This window comes from Caenorhabditis elegans, chromosome V (assembly GCF_000002985.6).
Source record: "Caenorhabditis elegans chromosome V".
Classification (NCBI taxonomy): Eukaryota; Metazoa; Nematoda; class Chromadorea; order Rhabditida; family Rhabditidae; genus Caenorhabditis; species Caenorhabditis elegans.
In genome coordinates this window covers 4,393,515-4,415,328 of record NC_003283.11, presented here as the reverse complement: position 1 = coordinate 4,415,328, position 21,814 = coordinate 4,393,515, and the positions used below count along the sequence as shown (strand labels likewise).

Below are 21,814 nucleotides of genomic sequence, written 5' to 3'. Positions count from 1 at the left end.
GAATAAATTTACAGTTGGCAATTTTTTTGAAGAACATATGACAGCTGAGATATAATCTGTCGAAGTTGAACATGCAATACTAATATGGTATCTAAAAAATGGTCTGCGGACAACAGCTGTGGTAAACCGATATTCAAAAATATAACTCTTGTTACATATCTTCTAGCCTACTTGATCATTATACAATTTTCGATATCATTTCCCCAATGGCATCATCATTGAACTGCTTATGGAATTGCGCACGCAAAATCTCGTTATGTTTTTCCCATTTTTCTTTTTTTTTTCATCGGCTTCCCGCATCTTCAAGACTGCAAAAAGCCTTACGCAATATCTATCCAATCCGATTTATTTGATGGATCGGGAGGAGAAGTCTCTGTGATAATGATTGGTTTGGCTTTTCCTAGAGATGAGAGGAGAGCTTTAATTGGAAATTGAATTAGAATTCGATTGAATCATTAGTAGTTCCTTGTTCTACTGCTGTTCTCGTATGTTCCTAAAGGTGTGACATAGATGCTAACTAGCCTCCTTCTTTTGCTTTTCTCGCGACTCGTATCTCATCCGCTGTTGAAAAAAGATGAAATCCCGTCTTCTTCCTTCTTTTTCTACCATCTGCCTGGAACCCGTTTTTTCGAGGAAGACGTCGCAACAAGGCGGGCATTTGTGATACCGAGAGGATATAACACACCTCTGCTATAAATTGGCAAGCATACATATTTTCTCATCCCTCACTGGACGTCATTGTTGCTAGCCATGATGAGAACTGCGGTGTTGTTGATTGTCGGATTTGCCACGGCGCAGGTAGGGCTTACATCCCGATTGCTTTACTTTGACGGCTTCTATCTCGGTTGTCTTAAATTTTATCAAAAAAATTTTGATGGGCAATATGTTGATAAATATTTTGCACGTACTTTGTTAGTTGACAACTTTTTGATAAGATCAAAAATGACCGTGGTAAAATCTGTCAAAATTTAGCAAAATTAGGTATTTCACAAAAAGCTTTTGGTATTTTGGGTTATTTTGCTTTCTGACATTTATCTCTTTTTCAAAATGATTTATTTAAATTTGGATGTATTTTTATTTTGGGATTTTGAATATCATAGCTAACTATGATATCATGATATATTTTTATATTATTTAGATAAGAGATGTGCGACACATTTACAAAATCCATTTTTTATCGGTTTGTCTAATTTTTATGAGAATTTATATAAAAATATAGAGGAATATTTGTACTTTCTAACGACAAACTTATTTTCTATTAAAAATTTCAAAAATATGATTTTTCACTCTTCACATTGCGATTATTTTTTTAAATTATTTTCAGAAAGTAAAATATTTATTTGTTTTTGATGTGATTTTCCATAAAAAACACGATGAGAAAAAATGGATTTTGTAAATGTTGTTCCACCGCTGTGGAAAAATGTTCCCAATTTTTTTTGGAAAATTAAAAAAAAAGCGTTAAATAAAATTAAGAATTTCGTAGATAAGAGAAAATTTTAAAAAAAAATTAAAACTTTCTGCAAAATGCTCTACATTTCTATAGAGTTCATTTAAACTTTTAAACATTTTTTATAATCCCAATTATACAAACTTTTCAACTAGATATAATAACCGGGTGCTAGATTAGTTGAGAAAATAAGGGTGTTCTGAAGAGCCTACTAACCAACTCTACTCTACTTCAAATCATGAATCATAAAATTTCCAGGCATTCTTCTTCGGAGGAGGATCCTCCTGTGGATGCTCTGCTCCACCAGCTTGCCCACCACCACCTCCACCATCTCCATGTGGAGGCGGTGGCTATGCTAGAGCCTACTCTGCTCCAACATTCACCGCTGGAGGAGCTGGATACCAACAACAACCACAATATCAACGTAATCTATTTCTTTCTGTACTCTTGTAACAGTGTGATTTTCAGCACAGCAATCATCCTTCGGATCTTCCTACGCCGCTCCAGCACCTTTCGCCGCTCAGCCAGCTCAATTTGCTGTTCAATCAGCTCCACCACAGCCAATCGTCGCTCCACCACCACAAGCATATGCTGCTCCACACAAGAGACATGTGGATGTTATGGATATTGACACTGGAGTTGATCAGTCTGAAGGATATGTTGCTCGTGTGAAGAGAGAGGAGAATGTTTTTGATCCCAAATGTAATTCTGAAGATCTCAAGGCTATTATTGTGGCTGTAAGTTTTTATTCCAGGTTTTAATCGATTCATAAGCAATCTCCACATCCAATCTTTTCTCATAAACCTTCCACATACTTCAGAACATCCACGAAAGCACTGCCGTCGCCAAACGTCAAATCCAGACCGCCGCCGCTGATGCTATCGGTGGACGCGTTGACGTCATCTGCTCAAAAGGAACATTCTCGTACATCGTGAACACTGAACTCTATTGTGAGACTGAGAAGGACGGAACCACGTGCTTCGCTTTCAAACAATCTTCTTAAGAAGACTGGTGTACTTTTGAACTAATAATTTCTTATTCAAATACCTTTAACGAAGATGTGCAATTTTTCGATCATTTGTGTTACCTTGACTTGAAAGCCTGATTGACATTAATAAATCTCAACCTATTAATATTTGGGAATGTTTCTTTTTTCAGGATGAATTTTCCAGAATTTTTCAGAAAGAATGGACAGCGTATTTTCCCTATTAAACTGCATCTTTTTTAGGCTTAGGCTTAGGTTGGGCTGGGGCGGGATAAAGAGGGAAAAAAATCTCAGAAAATTCAAGATTTCAGAAAAAAATACAATTTTTTTTTAAATTTGGTTCGCTTGATTTTTATCAAAATTGTTAATTGGCAAATAACAAATAATGAAAATTTTTTAATAACGAGAACAAGCAACAAGAATGAGGTAGAAGATGAAAGACCTGAACGAGATACAATCCATAAGAGGCAAAATTTAAATAAGTTAACTATAAAATTAAGGCTTTACAATAAATACATCCCTAAACAATTGATCGGCTTCCAAAACTCGCATAGCATCCAAAACCTTTATATTGTCTGATGTCAAGTGCACGAGGTTTTGAAAGTTTAAGATTTTAGGTGTCATGAAGTTTTGGAAAGATTTGGAGTTTTTAATTCCATTCAACTTGCCTACCGTAATTGATGGAAAAATCAATGAAATCTCGGCGAGACGCAACGCACTTTGAACTTCAGAACATGATGACACATTTATCATACATTGTATGTAACGGTCACGTGCGTTAGAAAGAATTTGGGTACTCGCATGGGGCATTTTCGGTGGGAGAGGATCTGAAGAATGGTTTCGAGTTAGGCACATATTTGATGGAATTTTTTTTTGATTTTTAAATTTTTTGGTAAACAAATTAATTTTTTGTTTGAAAAAAAAAACGATTCCACGCATTTTTCTCCTAGAATTTTAGACTTTTTTTTTTTCATTTATTATTGGCAATGCCCCATTTCTTCACGTTTGTACAATAGCAACAAAAAACGAATTGCATTCATTTCTCGACTATTTCTGCTTAGATTTCTGAGAAAGTATCGGAAATGTGGTGAGTTCTATGACATTTGTGTAGTTTTCAGATTGCTTTTGTCGAAAAATAAATGAACTTAGTTCTTTCAAAAACTAACTTTCAGGTCCCTCGGATGGTTGGCTAACTCGATAGGAACTCTATATGCAGAGCACGGATGCGGACTCGGTGGATTGAAGATTTGAAAAGCAAATGCCCTTTCCAAAAACTATGCAACATTTCAATATTTTCAGCAAGTCCCAAGTAACATATGGCAGCTCCAAAGCATTTTTTATTTGGGGCCAGGAATAGAAGTACCGTATTTTTTTAAACTTATATAGATTTTTTGGTTACATGTATGTGTTTGAGAACTCTAAGAAAGTTGCTACTGATACCAAAAACTTTTCGATTGAGTTGGTGGCGGAAAATAGTTAGGCAGGCAAAAAAGCAGACGCAAAAGTAGAAGTAGACTTACACTCAAAAAACACGGCAAACACGCTTCCAATCAAAATTTCCTCTTCAGTAAGACACAGCCTTGCCAATGGTTTTGACACCGCTTCGATTGCCAATTCGGTGATACCTCTGCAATTTTGAAAATTCTTGAACTTTTTTCTGGTATACCCACTTCAAATCTGGAATTGGTTGAAAGTTGGTGTCCAATGGAAAGTATGAGCCGTTTGAGTAGCATACACCCGAGCTTCCACATTTGGCTATCCAACAGCATAGAAGCCACCAATAGAACACAGAGAAACGAGATTTCCCAAGAGTCATCTAAAACAAGCTGACTTTGTCGAACTATTAAACTAGATTTTATGTGTTTGCCTTATCACTTTCACACAGTTTCGAAAACTCTGGAATCACTGATAAAACATCTTTGAATAGTATGAATACTCTTCGGAAATTCTGCATAACGTCGATAGATGTTGCAAATCGTTTTCCGGTTGGCGTGAGTTTTGTCCTATTGAAGATCAAATTCGGGTTATTGAACGCTTGCTCGAAGGTGTACAATTTTGGAGATGGAACAAGGGATGCTTCATCGGCGTTTTGGTACTTACCTGCAGCTTCAAAGTGATCATCACACAAGTATCAAATTTGGACTACGTTGCTGCGCGAAAATGAACACATTTCTGCAGCTCCGCGAGCAAACATACTACGTTACATGGTGTTGTTTATAGTATGTTTGTTCAATGAATTTCTCGCTCACGAGGGCCACTGAATGATCTCTCGATCAACATGAAGCTACCTCATTTGTAATTTGAAAGTCAAGAGTTCGTCAAAAGATTTCAAGAAAAGTTGCCACGAATTTCTAAAAAATGCACTAGCTAAAAACATTTTCTATAGTTTAGATGCAGTCCCTTTTTAAAAATTTGCAACTTTTTACAACAGATAATAATAATAATTAATAACAACGACTGTAGAAAAAGGAGTAAAAGTTATTTTTTCAATTGACAAATATTTATCAAGACTAAAAACAACAGAGAAGTCAAAGTTGAGTCATGGGGTGCAGTAATAATATATAAAATGCGGTAAAATAAATTTAAAAAAGCAATAAAACAATCGTGAAAAAGTGGTTAAATCAAAACTGCCATCAGACTGTTTCCTGGAAGCACTTCCTGGCGAGCTGCATTGAGTTCGATGCCACTGAGTGAAACCAACAGTCCATTGTCCTCTTCGAGTTTGGCGAGTGCCTGCAAAAATCTTATTTTATCTTCACTATCAAAATCCTTACGAAAATGCCAAGAAATGGGAGGAACCAATAAATGTTTATTTTTATCGTGGTCAATGACCGGTCAATGTGGCAACTAATGTGGCGCCCGACATCTACAGGGTTTATTAGACTCCACTCACATCAAGTTCCGGCAGGATCTGCAGAATCTTGCACAGTCGTATGGAAGCATCCATATACCCATCGGTATTTGATCGAATATATTCACACAGAACTTTTTTGTACTTTGTCTGTCCATTCGCTACTATTTCAATGGCATGTCTTGATAATTGAGGACTGGGTTGCAAGTGGCATATCGCCTTCAAAAGTGTGATTTCGGTCTCATCGATTTTCAGCTCCTTTATCCGATATACCACTTGGGTCAGGAATAAATCGACTGTACATCCGAAGTACGTTACACATCTGTAATAGATTTTGAACTTTTTAGAGCATTCTGATAGGATAACTACAACACATTATGCTCACTTTTGTTTGATAAAATAATTTCTAGATTTCTTAAATTCTATAACACTATCTATTTTTCAACTAGTTCATTCAAAATGAAATAGCCACTGTTCACAAGTTGAAAAAGAGTGGAAGTTACAAAAAGTTGACAAAAGTATTTGCCAATTTACTTTAGCTTAAAAAACTTGGTCACTTTAATGATCTTGCTCATGGTTAAAAAAAAAAGGAATTTTAGGCTTAGCAAACTTCTTTTTTCGTGGAACTGGTGCCATTGCTTTTTCTTTACACCAAAGTAAGACTACATAGTTTTGTGATGTGATTCCTGCTTTGTAGGCAGGTAGGTAGGCATTTTTTACCTTGAGCAAACCTGGCTCCTGAGTTTCCGATCCCTTGGAAACCAGCTCCCATCGGCAAACAGAATACCATCACATTCGAATTTATAGGATTCAAAAGCGCTAGTCAGCCAGCAAACTGATAAAATCGATAGGCTCATTAGCACATTCTTATCAGCGTGGACCAGCATCTGATAAAAGGAACTTTTTTTTGGGGGCACATCCTAAAACTCACTTGATACTCTGGTAACGTATTCTCGAGCCAAATCCGATTTGGTAATTGGTGGCGATTCAGATGAAGTGTTTCTAATGTGACGAATGATCTAGTCGAGAAATTGAACTGAATTTTGGATTTTTGATTAGAAGTAGTTTAAAGAAGAAGTATCGCCAATGGGGAAATTGTTACAAATTGCAGTATTCGTGCTCAAAAGTAAAACGAGTTAAAAAAAAAGATAACAATTTGAATGAGCCTCGTGGCCTACGATTTTTAAACTGGTGATTTCGATCTTTTTAGTTGCTTTTTTATACTCAAAATTGTTTGAAAAAACTGAATTTCATAATGAAACTTCTCAAAAACTTTTCAAAAAACGTTATTGTGGCTCAAAAATGATCTAAAATTAGTTAAAGTTTGAAATTTGACCGACTTGCCAATGTCGCAACGGCTGGAAACTGATTTTTTTTTGAAATCACCGTTTAATTTTGAGTATACAAGTTAGTTATCTTTGGTTAAAATGTTTTACCCATAGGCCTTAAGGTACCTAAATCAAGAAAGCAATAAAAAATTCGACAACACCACCTGTAAGGTTTTTTGTCGATTTTTCTGACTAAAAATGCTGAATGTTAACGAATTTTCCTGTTTTTCTTTTGTTATATTTGTAAATTTGGGCAATAACAATACAATTTTTAAAACAGCTTCCCCATTGAAGATATTTTATTTAAGCCAAAGCTCTCCGCTTACCTCTGACGCTCCACTGAATTGGCTTAACTTATTGTGGGTCTGACCATTCTGGAAAAAATCTCAATAATATTGTAATGCACCTTTGAACAGTTCATTAATTTAATTTATTGTATTTAAACATTTTTACATTTCTATAAAAATCAAAACCTTCTGCATTAACAGCGCAATTATGGCTTCAGTTTGCCAGCTCAGCGCTCGATTTTCGATTTCTTCCGTACACGGGGACTCAGGTTGTGATTTTCGTTTGGCTCTTTTATTCCGAATTGCTGAAGCATCCATCCCAGCACGAAAACACTTTTCCAGTCGGCATGCTCTACAGCGGTTACGGTACTTGTGCTCAATTGAGCATTGATTGTGGAAGCTGCATTTATACGTTCTTTTCTCCCATATACTGAAATCCTTTTTTCTGAAAAAAAAAACTATCCACACCATCAAAACTGACCTTCTTCTGAAAAACCCTTTACAACCATTGCAGGACACGGTTCCGTAGTGGCGCTGAATATTTGGGTCTCCACAAACCAGGCAGGCGCTTACTAGTGGTTGTGGCTTCACATTCATTTTTGACTGCTCCATTGATTAAGCTGCAAATAATAAAAATGCTGTATCAATAACCTATGGTTTAGTGTATGTTCATCTATTTTCAGAAATCTATTAAATATAACTAGGTTAAGAATGAATTAATTCTTGGAACATGTTTTTTTGATTTTTTGTTAAAAAATCCACACCGTTTAACTGTTCGTCTGTCACAATCTTTGATGTTACACCTCATATTGACTTTTGATTGAGTTGTCAGATATCACGAGGGTACTGTAGGTTTTGAAAAATGTAGTGGTCGGGTGCTAATGACGGGTACTGTAGGATTACTGTAGATTTGTTGAAACTTGAGTATAGGGTAACACTGAATATATGATCATTGAGTATTCAGTTAAAATTTTTTGATAAAACTGGCTACATCCAAACTGAAGGTTTTTACTTTTATTTGGAATTTTGAAAATGGCCAAAAAATAGTTCAACGAAGAAACTATGAAAATACGAACGGCATTTTTTTTTAGTTGAAACGTTTAAGATAAATTGGTCGATACAGGTCGTCCTTCCTATTTCCCAGTAGCTTCACCAACAATCCAATCATAGTTTAAGAGGAAAACTACTAATTAAATTTTCTTTCGAGGTCAACACTTTATTCGTTGAGATCGCTACAAATGTCTATTGTTATGTAAAGTTCAATAAGGCGTTTTTGGTCGATGCACTATGTCTCATATATATTGAGAAACTTATAGCTCTATTCAGTTTCAAAATATCGAAAATTTCCTATCTAAAAACGACATAAAATGCAATATTTTGCAGTTAATTGAAAGATCTAATTGTAAATAAAGTCGAAACAGCCGAGATAAACCGATTTTTTATTAATATTGCACCCCATTGTTCAACTTTGACAGCTCATATCTCGGTTGTCGTCTGTGCTATTCAAAAATTGTAAACTAGCAAAGTATTTGCTGTTTCTGTTTCTATAATTTTGAACATACATGCTAACTTATTAATATCTTCAAAATTAACCGAAATATGATCTTTTAAACAGATGCAGTTGGGTTCAATACTACAAAAGGGAATACGGTAGATAAGCTGTCAAAGCAAGACCAATCTTGCGAACAAAAGTGTCTTCTTTTTTGGAAAGCTCTTCTTTGATTCAGTCAGATCCGATGAACTGACCGAGAAGCAAACACCAAAAGTGCGTGCTCTTTTGTGCTCATACACGGTTTTGATGGTCACCACAAACCGTTTTGTATTTGTTTTGGTGTAAATAAAAACAAGGAGTTTTCTAAACGGGAAGAGCAGGTGTGTGTGTGTAGTTTGGAAGATTTCTATTTATTTTGGGAAAGGGTTTTGAGTACAGGATTTTTCGGTGCAAAAACCACAAGGCACACTTTTGCAACCAAAAAAAATTAACCGATCTTTGGAAAAAACATTTAAAAATGAAAACAAAATACTGAACTGATGAAGTCTCCATCGACGCCACTGGTTCTTTTGATCTTTTTCTGAAAATTTACTTATATATAATCTTCCAATTTTATTTGTGCACTGTAAACATTATAGAACTTCCGAGGACAGAAGAAATACTTTTGATTATCAAAAAAAATTAAAAGGTGCTGGAAACTGAAACAATGAGACTTATTTGTTAGATTCCAAAGTTTTAAATTTTTGTTTTTAGTGCAAAATGGCGTTTTGTGAAAGCTTGAAATATAGAAAATCGACTATCGATGTTATTCGTGATTTTTTTTTTCTACAAATTTGCAATGTTGGTTTCAGAACGTTCCAGAAATTTTTAAAGGGATCTAAAATATTCTAGAAAATTGGTATATTTTCAGAAAATCCAAAAAAAAGCTTAGAAATCTTTTAAAATTTATTTGGAGAATTCCAGAAAACTGCAATATTTCATTAAAAGTTCTGAACACTAAAAATATTCCAGAGAATGCAAAAAATTGCCGGCATGATCTGAAATGTTCTAGAAAATTCCAGAACATTCTCTAAGGTTCCATTAAAATATAGCAAGTTTCAAAGAGCTTCCAAATGTTTTTTAACCTTTCAGAAATGTTCAAAATCCATAAAGTTCCAGGGTTTTCTAAATTTTATAAAACTTCCAGAATGTTCTAGAACTGACGTTTCTTTTTCCTCCCGAACCGTTTTGCAAACAGTGTTTCTAATATTGATTACTGTTCGGATTAAGCTTAGCAATACCATCCGAGTTTTTTAAACGGTCACCGCCTTTTTCTGGTTAGTCATTGTCCGCAAAACGAACATTGCGAAAATTATGTAGCAAACATTGAAAAAAAAAGTTACAAAATTAGTATACAAACAATTCGAACGGAGAGCTCAGCACACATCAGCGAACTGATCAAATTGATTTGTTAGCATTCTTTCTCATTTGCTACTGTACCCCCGCTATATGTGTAGTACGATCTAGGAGTGGGCGGTAATCGAACTTTTTCAGGACTATTTGATAATTCGAGATTTATCGAGTTCAAAAAACGAGCGAAAAACTAACTTCTACTGTAGTAAATGTTGCTTTGGTGAAGAAATATAATTTTGTTCTTTCCCAACTTATAAATTGTTAGATTTTGTTTTTTTTTTCTAGGATTGTCGACTTTGGGTTGGCAGCAAACAATTTTTTCGACAAATCGGCAAATTGGTAAATTGCCGGAATTGAACACTTCCGACAAATCGGCAAACCGACAAATTGCCGATTTGCCCGAAAAAGTTCGGCAAATTGTGGTTTTGCACATTTTTTAATAGTTTCAGAATTTCAATTTTAATCTGCAAAATTGTACGCATCCTATTAATGTTCCTAAATTCATTTTGAAAAGTAAGCAAATGCTATGAAAATATCTAATGAAAAGGGGGAAAAAAAATTAAAAAAAGGCATAGTTTTAGTGTTTCCGTCTAATAAAAAATCCATCTAAAAACTTTCGGAAAATTGATATCCGGCAAGCCGCATATCGGCAATTTGCCGGAAATGAAAATCTTCGGCAAATCAGCAAATTGCTGAAAATAACAATTTCCGGCAAATCGGCAAATCAGCGAATTGCCGGAAATGAAAATCTTCGGCAAATCAGCAAACTGGAAATTTGCCGATTTGCCGAATTTGCCGACGAAAAATTTGCCGAGCAGCAATTGCTGTCCATCCCTGTTTGGAAATACACGATAATCGGTTGCAATTATTTTTTCTCAGATCAACTTTCAATATTAGCAGAATATATAGGAAAACAGGGTATTTTAGACCTTCGTTCCTTGTTTCATTTTCTATTCAAAAATGCATGTATTTAATCCCGAAAAAACGCATTGCCTAGCAACATCCGAGACATAGACATGTATTGGGGTCAAATGCATCCCACATTATTGAGCCAACATTCTATTATGCTTCTAATATTTCTTTTTCCTTTAATAATCGCTCTAGTAACTGCGCCAACTGTTAAAATGATAGTGGTCTGGGGGACACCCGTCACCTACAGTAATCCGATAAAGTATGAAGGGGACAGTTTGGGAGACTGCATTACAAAATGTTTGGTGGAGGATTGTTGGGTGAGGTTTCAACATTTTTTTCCAATTTAAGTTCAACTTTTAAGATGGTTTCTGACTATGACACTAGCTGCTATTTATTCCCGAGTGATTCTGTTTCAAGTGTCAAAATGCTTGATGAGAGTTCCGGAAGGAGAGTTGCATTTAAAGTACGTTTTGCGTTTTGCGAAAGCGGCCGACACTTTCCGGGTTTGAATTAGTCTGCTTTGCTAAACCAGAAGCAAAGCGCCAACCAATCAGCGACTCTGAGTCGCGGATTGGTTGGTTAATCAAACTCCCACAATTGTCTATGTTTCAGAGAACAATGGACTCTGATCAATGCTTAATCAACAACGATTCTCCATTTTTTGGAGAGTCCACAATTCAAGACCCCCTCTACAACCTCATCAAAACATTTTCGGCTGATGGATCACTAACTTGGCAGTTTAATATGAAATGTGCGGTCGATTCATTTTTGGTGACAAGAGGGAATTATTCAGTTTGTTTATCGGTGAGTAGCAGCCGACACTTACCGGGTCTTTTTATGGGCAGGTAGGAACCGGGAGGTGTCGTGCAAAGAAAACAGTGTTATATAGAACAAAAAATTTAGACTCGCGCCTTCCCAGACCCTTACTGCATGAATGGAAATGCAGCCCAGTCACTATGCCAAGAGGATGATGGAAACGGGATGTCTGCTCAGTATTCAATCGAAGAGCTGGAAATCATTCAGGGTAAGGTTTGAGCAGCCGACACCTAACCGGGACATCTCACTCCACAATTTGTTTCCAGAATCTTGGCGCCAAGTATACACGACCGCAAATGTTGGATTAGGTACACCAGCAACCTATACCGCAAATTTGTGGACCGATGGCAGTTGTACTAACAATGCAGACATTTGTAGTTATTCTGACCCAACTCTTAGTCCAGTATTTGGAAACTTCATGGTAGATGCGAAAAGAGGTGATCCAAACGATTGTCTGTTTTTAGATCCCACTGTGACCGGAGTTTACGCAGTCGGGTAAGAGCCCAGTGGAAAATAAAATTTTAAGGTGTGAAGCATGGGTGAGCGAAAGTTGCCGTTCGGCATGTTGCCGGTTTGCCGATTTGCCTGAAATTTTCAATTCCTGCAAACTGCTGGCTTGCCGATTTGCCGAATGCCGGATATCAAATTTGCCGGAAATGTTTGGAGGATTTTTTTATAAGACGGAAATAACTATGCCAATTTCAATTTTGGCAATTTGCCGATTTGCCGGAAAAATCGTTTGACGTTTACCCCTGTTTTGAAAAACTGTAAAAACATTTTAAAATTTTCAAAAATTGCCGTATATTCATGCGTTTTTTCTTAAAAATTGAAAATTCAAATCACTCACCCTAAATTTGTATTAGACGTATAATTTTCAATTTAAGAAACTTCCAATTTCAGATACTTTTTTTACTGTCATTATTTATTCCTCATTGGTATTAGTTTTATTAACTCAAAGTACTGCAGCCGACGGCTCACTTGTTAAATTTTTCAGATGCCAATTAACAACTGCGTGGGCTGCCGGGAGCTGCCTTCGAGGTGCACTTTGTAGAACGTCACCTGTTTCTTAATTGTTTTTATGATGACAAGTAATAAAAAATTGCATTAAATCCCAAATTCATTTAGTGAATTTTTTTAAACATTTTTTCCGACTGTTCAAAAAAATTGTGGAAAAATGTCGAGTTTTATAATATTATACTAAAAAAAACTCAATGCATTGCACATTTTTTGCAGAGTAGTTGCAGAGACGGTAATACATCGACCTGAAAAAATAAAAAAAATTTTATTTTTCAGGTAGGACACTTTTTTACTACGCGAATATAACCAACCTAAAAAAATTTCGGAAATTTTTTTCATTATTATTTTTTAAAAATTGCCTATCGAACCAGACTAGTTTTCTACCACAACGATACAATTTTTGTTCCAGGTTTTCAGTACAGATATATTTGGGCCTGTAAAAATTGTTATTATACAAATTCTTTTTAATGTGGGAAACTTTTAAAAAATGTGTACAGTTTTTACCTATTTGAGCCGCGTTAGGGAGGATTGTGTATAAAAAAAATTTTTACAGGCTCAAATTGTAAATCTATAGATAAGCAGTAAAAATATCTTTGATTGTTCTTATCGGGAATAAGCGACGGTTTTTCGTTTCGTAATTATGGGCCGCCCTGTGAGATTCAGCCTATTGTAACACTTGTTTTCCAGATAATTTCGATTTTTATTGCAGTGACTCACATATTCAAATTTTTCTAATGCATACTGTTTCTCACACGCTCTTTTGTGATACATGTTCCGTGCATATAGATGCACGAAGGCTGCGGCGCCCCTCCTCTTGCCCCTCGCCATTCTTTTCACATATTTTTCTTGCTTTATCGCACAATGGCTTCAAATTCGGAATTTACCTTCGATATGAGAAAGGTTAAATTCGAGCATGTTGAATATTCTTCTAATCACCTAGTTTTTGAGAAAACTTCTCCCATCTCCGTTTGTCATTATGAAGATGTCATGATGACCCTTGAAAGCGAAATGGAAGGGCTGGATGGTTACATCGGTGAGTTTAATTTCTTTAATATTATGTGGCACATAATGAATTATAAGATTTCAGCATCCCTGTCCCCCGAAGAACAAATTTGGGTCAAAGAAGATGCTCTTCAAAATGAGCAGCTTGTGAAGGAAGCAGTTCCGTGGATGCGCAAGGAAGAAGCTCAGGCGACCACGAGTAGGTCAAAATTGGAATTTTATAAAATTTTGATTTGTAGAAATGATTTGTAGAGTATCGCCAAATGTTGATTGCTCAGAAGAAGAAAGCGATCAATAAATTGCACGGGCATGGAGCCGTAGTTCGCTTCAACCCGGCGCGCAACGCCAAGGCTCCAGTCAACTACAATGAGGGAGATACAGAAGATGGTTTATATGAGTTTTGAGCTTCATGTTTCAATTAGTTATTATTTCAGACATCCAATTTCTGAAGGAGATCAGGAAGAAGTCGAAGAAACCAAAGAAGACTTTGCAGAAGAAGTGAAACTGTCGAATTTAAAATCTGTTTTCCCTGATTATCCTATTCAAAATTTCTTATTTTCCTATTTTCCTATTTTCCAATAAAATGACAATTTGCCAACAATTGAAATCGTAGAGAGTCACATGTTGCTGTTCGAACTCAAGGTCACCGCCTGTTGAACTCAAAATATATATGTGGGATTGTAAACATAGCATGATGGGTAGATAAGAGAATGAGAAGCTTCAGGGGTTAGGAATTTATCTGGGAAAAAGTTTTTTACGCATGAGTTTTCAGTAGCGGAACAACCATAGAGCGTCCAAAACGGCAGAGCTATGCAGAACATTTTTCGCCAAACTTAAAAACTGTTCATTTCGATACCAAAAAACAACTTTGTGAATGGGAAATTAATAGAGAAATGTAGAAAAACTGCCTGTAAATTTGAAAATTTGAATAATAAAAGTTCAAAAATGACGTCAAACGGTGATTTTCAACCACTACTTGAGGTATTTTCCGAGCTCTGCAACAAAAATTAAGTAATATTTTCAGACATAGCAAAAATGTTTCTGCATTTCTATATCAATTTTTGATTTGAAAAGTTGATAAGCAGATTTGTAGATTGCACGTATAAATTTTTATTCGTGGAACTACCAAAGAACTACCAAAATAGGAATGTATAGACAGGTGCACATTTTTGAAGCAGATAATGGAAGAATGTTCTGAAAAAATTCGAAGCTTAATGGGCTTTAAAGTATGTCTAACCGGGTGGTATACTGCCAAGGAATTGAAAAAAAAACGCAGTCCAAATTCCCAATGTACCCATCAGGGGTGTGCGGCAAATTTGCCGAATTCGCCGAATTTGCCGTTTGCCGAGCACGGCAAATTTCAAAAAACTAGATTTGCCGAATTTGCCGAGCTCGGCACATTGTGAGATGTGCCGCACACCCCTGGTACACATGTTTTTACCACCAGATGTTTCATCCTTTAATTCATTCATTTTCATAAATTCAAAATCATTTTCTTTCCTTTTAAAATATCCACATAAAAGGCGTTGACCCCTACGTGACCGCAACATTATCGATTTTCAGGAGTTCGCCGTCGAACACTTTCTCAAAACAATCTCTGCGTGTTCTTGGATAAAAGGTGAGCAAACGGGGGCTAAAAACGCGCTCTATTGCTAATTGTTTTTAACATATTACGGGACCATGAGATCATGAGAATACTTATTTACTGGCGCGAAAATATTTGCAGGCCGCGGAAGCGAGAGAGCATGTGGCGAAGAGAGACACAGGTCCCTTCGCTACGAGATATTTGCCGCCAGAAAAGTAGGCATTCTCATGATCTCATGGTTCCGTACTAACCGCTAACTTTTTTAGGGGGGGGGGGGGGGTATAAAAGGGAGAGTTTGGTGATTGGGCAGCCATTTGCCTACCTGCTGCTCTCTTCGATTCTCTTCTCCATTATTGACAGCTAAGCAGCTTTTCTTTTTGTTTCTAGGCACTCCCGACGTTGAACTTACCCTTTAAAAATAGTAAAATAAAATATACAGAAACCAGGGATGTCCTATTTGTATTATGATCTGTGTTAATGGCGTGGAAAAACTGACTTTCTATACTTGGCCGAAAGTTTGCCAAATTTTGTCGTTTGCCAAAAATTTGAAAAACCGTCTTCCGAATTCGCTTTCGGCTCAAAATTAGTTTTCAACTAGCAGACACTTTTTTTTTAATTTTTCAAATTCTCTAGTTTTCATTTTCCTTTCCTTTTTGTCCTTCAATCTCAATCCAAGTTTTTCAGGTAAATAGTTCATCAGCTCTCCCCACTATGACATCTGAAACTGCTGCCCAATTTGGTGAGTTTTATTTGGTTTTCGATCAGAAATACCTCTTTTCTCATTATTGTGTCTAAGTTTTTTTTTTGAATTTTATGTAGAAATGTAGAGAAATATTTGTACTTTATGAAGATGTATTTACTTTCAATAAAAAGTTGCAAAAAGTTTCTTAAAACATTGATATTCGAGTCAGTTTTTGAGCACCTTTTCAAAACTTTTGACTGAAAGTAAAGTTATTTTTAGAAATTACAAATACTTCTCTGTCTGTTTCCTATGTGTATTCCTATCTGTAACCTATCTGTAATTTCAGGCATTGTCCCCAACCTCGCCCATCAAAGCGCCGAGGAACGCGCTCGTGACGCACCCCGGCTCCCATTCCTCATGAAGCTCAACCTTCTCGTTGAAGCTCGAGGAATCACCTCCTTTGAGGATCTTCTGCAAGCGAAAACCGAAGTTGAGAAAGAGCTGGAGGTTGGAAAGCAAAAGGATCTCGCTGAAGACAAGGAGAACGATGTTGAAAGCGAAGAGCGACTCCCGGAGGAACCCAAGGCAAAGAAGGCGAAAAAATCTCCGAAGGTATTGATTCATTTTCAACCACATTTCTATATTCAACATCTTTTTAGATCAAGGGCTTCCCAAACCTAGTGAGAAGAAATGCCCGCCGCGGCATGGGTGTCCTTGGAGGTGAGACCTGGACCGAAGAAAGTAAGCATTTTGAGCCTGAAGCTTTTGCATAATATTTTTATTTCAGTCGTCATGGGCTAAACCGTCGGGATGGGGATATGACATATTGATTGGTTAATCTTATGTTTTTTATGTGAATATTGCAATGTGAAAATGTAGAATAAAGTTTATACAGTTGATTAGGTTTTTGGGTATTATTCAATTTGAAATTTTCAGGAGCTAAATATTTTCAGGAATAAAGTTTAGAGTCTTGCCGCGAATTCAGAAATCTTTTTTGGCCTCACAAATATAAAATTTTTGCTAATATAAGAAAATTGAAGTTTTACAATAAAAACTGCACAAAATGGTAAATTTTGAAAATTCCAGAGATCCTATTAACTGTCTGTGTTTCATCATCGTAGAAGTTCGATCCTTTTGATTCAGTTGAAATCTTTTTTTGCAGATTACTCATGTTATAACCAAATTGTTTATAATTTTATCATCCTTTCATGCCGGGTGGCCTATCGGCTTTTCTTTCACCCATTTTATGGTGTAGCTCCGACAAGATTTTGTTTACAATTTGCGAGCTCTGTATTTTTTGAGCAAGTAGCCTTTTGGCCTAATTTCCGCGTATTCACCAAGAATAATCTACAAACATTTGTTAATCTTGCAAGGCTTTGGGCCATTTCGGGCCTAAAAAAAGTCTCAGATTTCGGTACTACACCTTTAAAAATGCTAAAACTCAAGTGTCCCCTTACAAGTAGATACCGTATTTCTTCTATTAATATGGCTGCAATACTATTTTTCGATGGTCTTCCCGCTGGCAATACTAATAGGGAGTGCAAGACTAATAGGGAGTGCAATATTAATTTTCAGAACATTTTTCTGACTTTGAGCTTACTATTTTTTCTGAAAAAAACTAGTTTCTTATGTAAAAATTCAGAAAATTTGATTGTCATTGCAACAAAAAGGTACAATAACTTCAATTTCATAGAAATTTTACCGATAATTGTTGCAAAATAGGCAAAAAATGTTGTTAAAATCTCAAAATTAGTGAGGTGGGTTTGTACCAAAAAAAAGTAGACGCAAGACTATTAGGGAGTGCAACACTAATAGAGAGTGCAATACTAATTTTCGGAGGGTGTTCAAGGTGCAATACTAATAGGGAGTGCAAGTCTAATAGGGAGGCCATACTAATAGAAGAAATACAGTATAAACAGCAATACATAGTGCAACTTTGATATTTTTGGCCTGCTGTCCACAACTCATTTGTTTATAGTTTCACACCTCCCATGACCTTCCGGATCTTTTCTGCACCAAATTCCGACACCTTTTTGTTTATAACCGTACTCTATAAGTAAAAAGTGGCTTATAATGATTAAAATGTTCTTTTTTGTATCTCCAATTTCAGTCATCCACAATTAAATCCGTTTTTTCGTTATACTGAATTTTGTGCTGCTGGAATCCAAATTTTTCAAATTTAATTGTCCTGTATTTCTTCAAATTTTCAAAAATTTTACATACCCCAAGTTGCTGATACTGTATTTTTTAATACATCATAACTTTCCAAACGTTTATTTTTTTGCTATAAAACTTTATTTTCTGGCTCCTAGATATCTGTGAATATATTTAGTTTTATTGCCCAAAAATTTCCATTTTTACAATCTGGTTCAGTGCATTTTGCATTCCCCCACCTTTCCCATCAGCACCTTTTTTACTTGCCCCACCCGGCTGTCTATTTTTTTTCCTCTATATCTCCCATCTGCTGTCTCTCTAAAAAGTGCACATTTCAACTTTTGGAACAGTTATTGTGTTGCATTTTTATAATGAAGGCGCGCGAGGAAGCCTTATAAAAAGTCTTATTTAAGCGTGTTAATCCAACTTTTTGAATAAGATATTGACGTAGAAATGTAGGGAAATATTCGGTCAATCTGGAAATTATATTCAGTTTTGTTGAACATTCTCGAGAATAAATTCAAACTAATGCCTGCAAGTTGCCGTTTACCGTTAAAATTTTTCCAGCAACCGGCAACTTTCAGACACATTTTTCAGGTTTTTTCAAACTTTTCAACAAAAAAAGTTTTTTTTTTAAATCGAACAAACATTTTCCTACATTTATATGCATATTAATTTTTGATTCAAAAAGTTGGATTATCATTCTGAAACGAATTTTTGTACATTTGCCAAAATATTGTCCTGGTGCAAACTGGATCTTTAACTGTATTTCTGGTCAAAAACGGAAAAATTAGATGGTTTTATTGGAGCAGCTCTGCTTTTTTTCTGATTTTTTCCTTTAGCAATGACTCATACTTGCAACTATTTCCAGTATGAAGGAAAAATCAAAAATCTTGTCTCCCTTGACAGGGTTTTTTCCCATGATTTGCATCTCTATCGCCGGGTCTTTCATATCCTTTTCTTAACTACACTTGTATCAAATACTTTTATACTTTATATCTATAACACTTATTTACAGAAAATGAATTCAAATGTGAAAGCAGATTCTTGGAAAGTTGGTGGAACGTCGGCAGAGAGTTCGAAGAAGGCGGAATCTGGCAGTAAGTTGTTTTTTTAATTAAAACTAAAATGGTATTTTACATTTTAAATGAGAAATCTTAATTTTTATATTTCTACTTAATTTTGAAACTGTCGCCAAAAGCTGACGCACTTTCCTAAATACTAATTAGCATTAAAGTTTTCAATGCTTATAGTATCTATGTATAAGTATGAGTCTTTGCAGACGCTAACGTAAATTGAATATGAATAGTTTTTGCTCAGTTTTTATAACTACAACATTTTAAAAATTATTCAAAATAGAGAGCTTGAAATGTTTATTTTGGCAAGAATACAACAATTAAAATAACTCGGAAAAAATTTTAGACTCTTCAAAATCTTCTTGGAATAAATTTTGAAAACATTTTTGATATTTTTGAAGCACCAAAAAATTGATTATTTATAATGTCTGTGTGGTCTTTCGGTACAAAATTCAAAATATCTTACCTAATTTTTTAGGTTATTTCACCAAATTTTTTGGAACAAAAATCAAAATTTTGGTCACATTATTTCATTTGTTCTTATATTTTCTTATCATGTTTAAATGCCAAAAAAAGTTTAAAAAAAAAATTCCAAATGACTTGTTTCAAAAGAATATTATGTTTGCCTAGGCATTCGTAAATTCTTTATACCGGTACCGCTTTCTATATTTTTTTCTTTCTTTTTCAAAAAAAATTACCTATTGACCAACAGGGTGAAAATGTTAGTTTTTGGGGAGAAGAGGTATTCTGGAAATTGAACTTTAGATATTATTTTTTTCAGATTCCCAAAACCAGGCCGATGCCTCAAACTTCTGCATCGTCCTCAAAAAAAATGGACAGGAGTTCAAAAGTTTGGAGCTGGAAGAAGCGGGCATGGCCAAGACGCTGAAGTGGATGGAGGACACATTCGAGAGGGCTCCCAGGCATATCAACATCAAATGCGAGCCAATCTCGGATGATGAAAATCCCACCACCGCCAACTCCAACACTCCAACCACGCCAACTACCCCAGAAAACACAGAAGATCCATTCGAGGGACCCAGCTATGCCACGAGGCTTCCCTACATGTACTTGGCCGTTCATAACATCCTTGACCAAGCCAACTACCTCTTCAAAAATCTGGATGGACTGGAGCAAGGAATTCCAAATCCGCTTTACCAAAACTGGAAGCAAACGGTTCAGTCCACCGGAAATTTTCCGCAGTTGAGCTGGAACCAACAAGCCCCAGAAGCTATGCCCATCAAACAAAAATCTGAAGCTAATGGAACGAAGCCTCACAGTGAGTAATTGTATATTTAATTGAACAATTTCTAACTTTGAAAAATTCAGACAACACCACTCACCACCGACAGTTTGATTCAAGCAGAAGACGCGAGGAGAGACGTAAGTTTTTTTCATTTTTATAAAAAATATAGTCAGAATATTGAGATTTGCAAAAAAGATAAAACTATTAGGTCTCCAAATAAGTTCCGGGTCAAAAATCATGACTTCTTTCGCTTTTTATCGATTTTTATGAAACTGTGGGAATGTATGTTATCAACCATGATCTTTCATTTGACAATTGTCACAAAATTTTTTGACCACCCCAAGTGCCCTAACTCGGAGCCAATTTTTTCAGCCATTTTTCCTATCTCGCTTCTTTTCAGCTTTGAGTTGAAGCTTGTTTGCGGATTTTGCTTTGTTTAAAATACATTGTAAGAAAACAACAAAAGTTTGGAAAAAATTCGTACAAAAATTTTTTTTTGTCAGTCGTCAAAAAATCTTCAAAACATTTTTTGTCGAAAATTCTTTTATTTTTTTACAAAAATGATGTAACCAAGTGTGAACTGTTTTAACACATACAACACTTTTTAATTTAGTACGCCACACTCAAATAATAAAAGAAAACATAATTTTTTCCCAGAATTTTTGAGTTTTTTGAGTATTTCTGGGGATCCAAATTTCAAACTCAAATGTTTTATATGTGTAAAATTAGTTTACACTTGGTTACATCATTTTTGTATGAAAAATATAGAATTTTCGACAAAAATTTTTTTGAAGATTTTTTGATGACTGACAAAAAAAAATTTTGTACGAATTTCTTCCAAACCTTTGTTGTTTTCTTATAATGTATTCTAAGCAAAGCAAAATCCGCACACAAGCTTCAACTCAAAGCTGAAAAGAAGCGAGATAGGAAAAACGCCTGAAAAAATTGGCTCCGAGTTAAGGCACTTCGGGTCGTCAAAAAATTTTGTGACCATTGTCAAATGAAAGATCATAGTTGATAACATTAATTCCCAAAGTTTCATAAAAATCGATAAAAAGCGAAAAAAGTTATGATTTTTGTTTCTATTTGTATCTATTTGATTCCTATTTGGAGACCTAATAACATAATTTACACTTCAGACCAGGCTGCCCCATACCAAACGAGAAGTGCGTATGGACGGTACAGAGACAGCTGGCGCCCATGGCAGTCACAGCAAGATGCACGGAATACGTATAATGTCGAGCGAGGTAGTTTATGTTTTTGGTTAGAAAATGTACATAATTTTCAATTTAAAAAATATCAAATTGGTACTTATGTAGTAACCGTAAATAACCCAAAAATTTTAAGCAAAAAAAAATAATTACTGTCCTCCCTTTTTTTTAATTTTGGGCTTACAAAGTGTGCTTTTCTAAAACTAAAAATGCGGATTTAACCATTTACTTCAAATTTGAGAACGTTCCCGACACGATTCCGAGAAAGGACGCGGAGCCTCGAACTCCCATCGCCAGGGACGCTAAAATTGTTGCTCATTTTCCAAAAAAT

The 21,814-nt window shown here is 35.5% G+C and overlaps 7 protein-coding genes and 1 pseudogene across 9 annotated transcripts; 6 read left to right on the top strand and 2 right to left on the bottom strand.

Annotated features, from left to right (window-relative positions):
- The first annotated feature begins 665 nt into the window (after positions 1-665).
- On the top strand, positions 666-2,581 carry grl-5 (Ground-like domain-containing protein). The gene is made up of 4 exons (NM_071815.6): positions 666-798; positions 1,706-1,871; positions 1,916-2,184; positions 2,268-2,581. Exons 1-4 carry the CDS (start codon positions 754-756, stop codon positions 2,448-2,450), a joined length of 663 nt encoding a protein of 220 aa, NP_504216.1. The 5' UTR covers positions 666-753; the 3' UTR covers positions 2,451-2,581.
- A 346-nt stretch (positions 2,582-2,927) lies between these two features.
- Positions 2,928-4,386, bottom strand: Y47D7A.3 (NR LBD domain-containing protein; the record flags this gene model as incomplete). Its single annotated transcript, NM_001330867.1, has 4 exons — positions 2,928-3,259; positions 3,953-4,059; positions 4,103-4,248; positions 4,300-4,386. 4 exons carry the CDS (start codon positions 4,384-4,386, stop codon positions 2,928-2,930), a joined length of 672 nt encoding a protein of 223 aa, NP_001317748.1.
- On the top strand, positions 3,515-3,683 carry Y47D7A.17 (uncharacterized protein; the record flags this gene model as incomplete). The annotated part of the gene is made up of 2 exons (NM_001380631.1): positions 3,515-3,519; positions 3,605-3,683. 2 exons carry the CDS (start codon positions 3,515-3,517, stop codon positions 3,681-3,683), a joined length of 84 nt encoding a protein of 27 aa, NP_001367761.1.
- A 662-nt stretch (positions 4,387-5,048) lies between the features above and the next one.
- nhr-118 (Nuclear receptor domain-containing protein) lies at positions 5,049-7,510 on the bottom strand (the record flags this gene model as incomplete). The annotated part of the gene is made up of 7 exons (NM_001330866.1): positions 5,049-5,165; positions 5,326-5,605; positions 6,004-6,170; positions 6,215-6,319; positions 6,938-6,985; positions 7,085-7,328; positions 7,380-7,510. 7 exons carry the CDS (start codon positions 7,508-7,510, stop codon positions 5,049-5,051), a joined length of 1,092 nt encoding a protein of 363 aa, NP_001317747.1.
- A 3,288-nt stretch (positions 7,511-10,798) lies between these two features.
- F13A2.6 lies at positions 10,799-12,580 on the top strand (annotated as a pseudogene). The gene is made up of 7 exons: positions 10,799-11,011; positions 11,056-11,157; positions 11,307-11,498; positions 11,598-11,718; positions 11,777-11,931; positions 11,975-12,005; positions 12,505-12,580. Coding segments are annotated over exons 1-7 (890 nt in total).
- Positions 12,581-13,363: 783 nt separating this feature from the next.
- On the top strand, positions 13,364-14,130 carry F13A2.5 (M-phase phosphoprotein 6). 2 transcript variants are annotated; one of them, NM_001330865.2, is made up of 5 exons: positions 13,372-13,427; positions 13,476-13,560; positions 13,615-13,728; positions 13,782-13,916; positions 13,964-14,127. In NM_001330865.2, exons 1-5 carry the CDS (start codon positions 13,389-13,391, stop codon positions 14,029-14,031), a joined length of 441 nt encoding a protein of 146 aa, NP_001317804.1. In that variant the 5' UTR covers positions 13,372-13,388; the 3' UTR covers positions 14,032-14,127. The 2 variants fall into 2 exon arrangements, with proteins under 2 accessions (NP_504211.2, NP_001317804.1); NM_071810.4 differs by having other exon boundaries at positions 13,364-13,560; positions 13,964-14,130.
- A 980-nt stretch (positions 14,131-15,110) lies between these two features.
- F13A2.4 (Gag-pol polyprotein) lies at positions 15,111-16,694 on the top strand. The gene is made up of 5 exons (NM_071809.4): positions 15,111-15,147; positions 15,799-15,853; positions 16,143-16,408; positions 16,456-16,537; positions 16,584-16,694. The coding sequence occupies exons 2-5, from the start codon at positions 15,826-15,828 to the stop codon at positions 16,595-16,597; spliced, it is 390 nt and encodes a 129-aa protein (NP_504210.1). The 5' UTR covers positions 15,111-15,147; positions 15,799-15,825; the 3' UTR covers positions 16,598-16,694.
- Positions 16,695-18,971: 2,277 nt separating this feature from the next.
- On the top strand, positions 18,972-21,789 carry F13A2.3 (YTH domain-containing protein; the record flags this gene model as incomplete). Its single annotated transcript, NM_001330864.1, has 5 exons — positions 18,972-19,050; positions 19,808-20,305; positions 20,356-20,409; positions 21,412-21,519; positions 21,725-21,789. 5 exons carry the CDS (start codon positions 18,972-18,974, stop codon positions 21,787-21,789), a joined length of 804 nt encoding a protein of 267 aa, NP_001317745.1.
- Between the last annotated feature and the right edge of the window lie 25 nt (positions 21,790-21,814).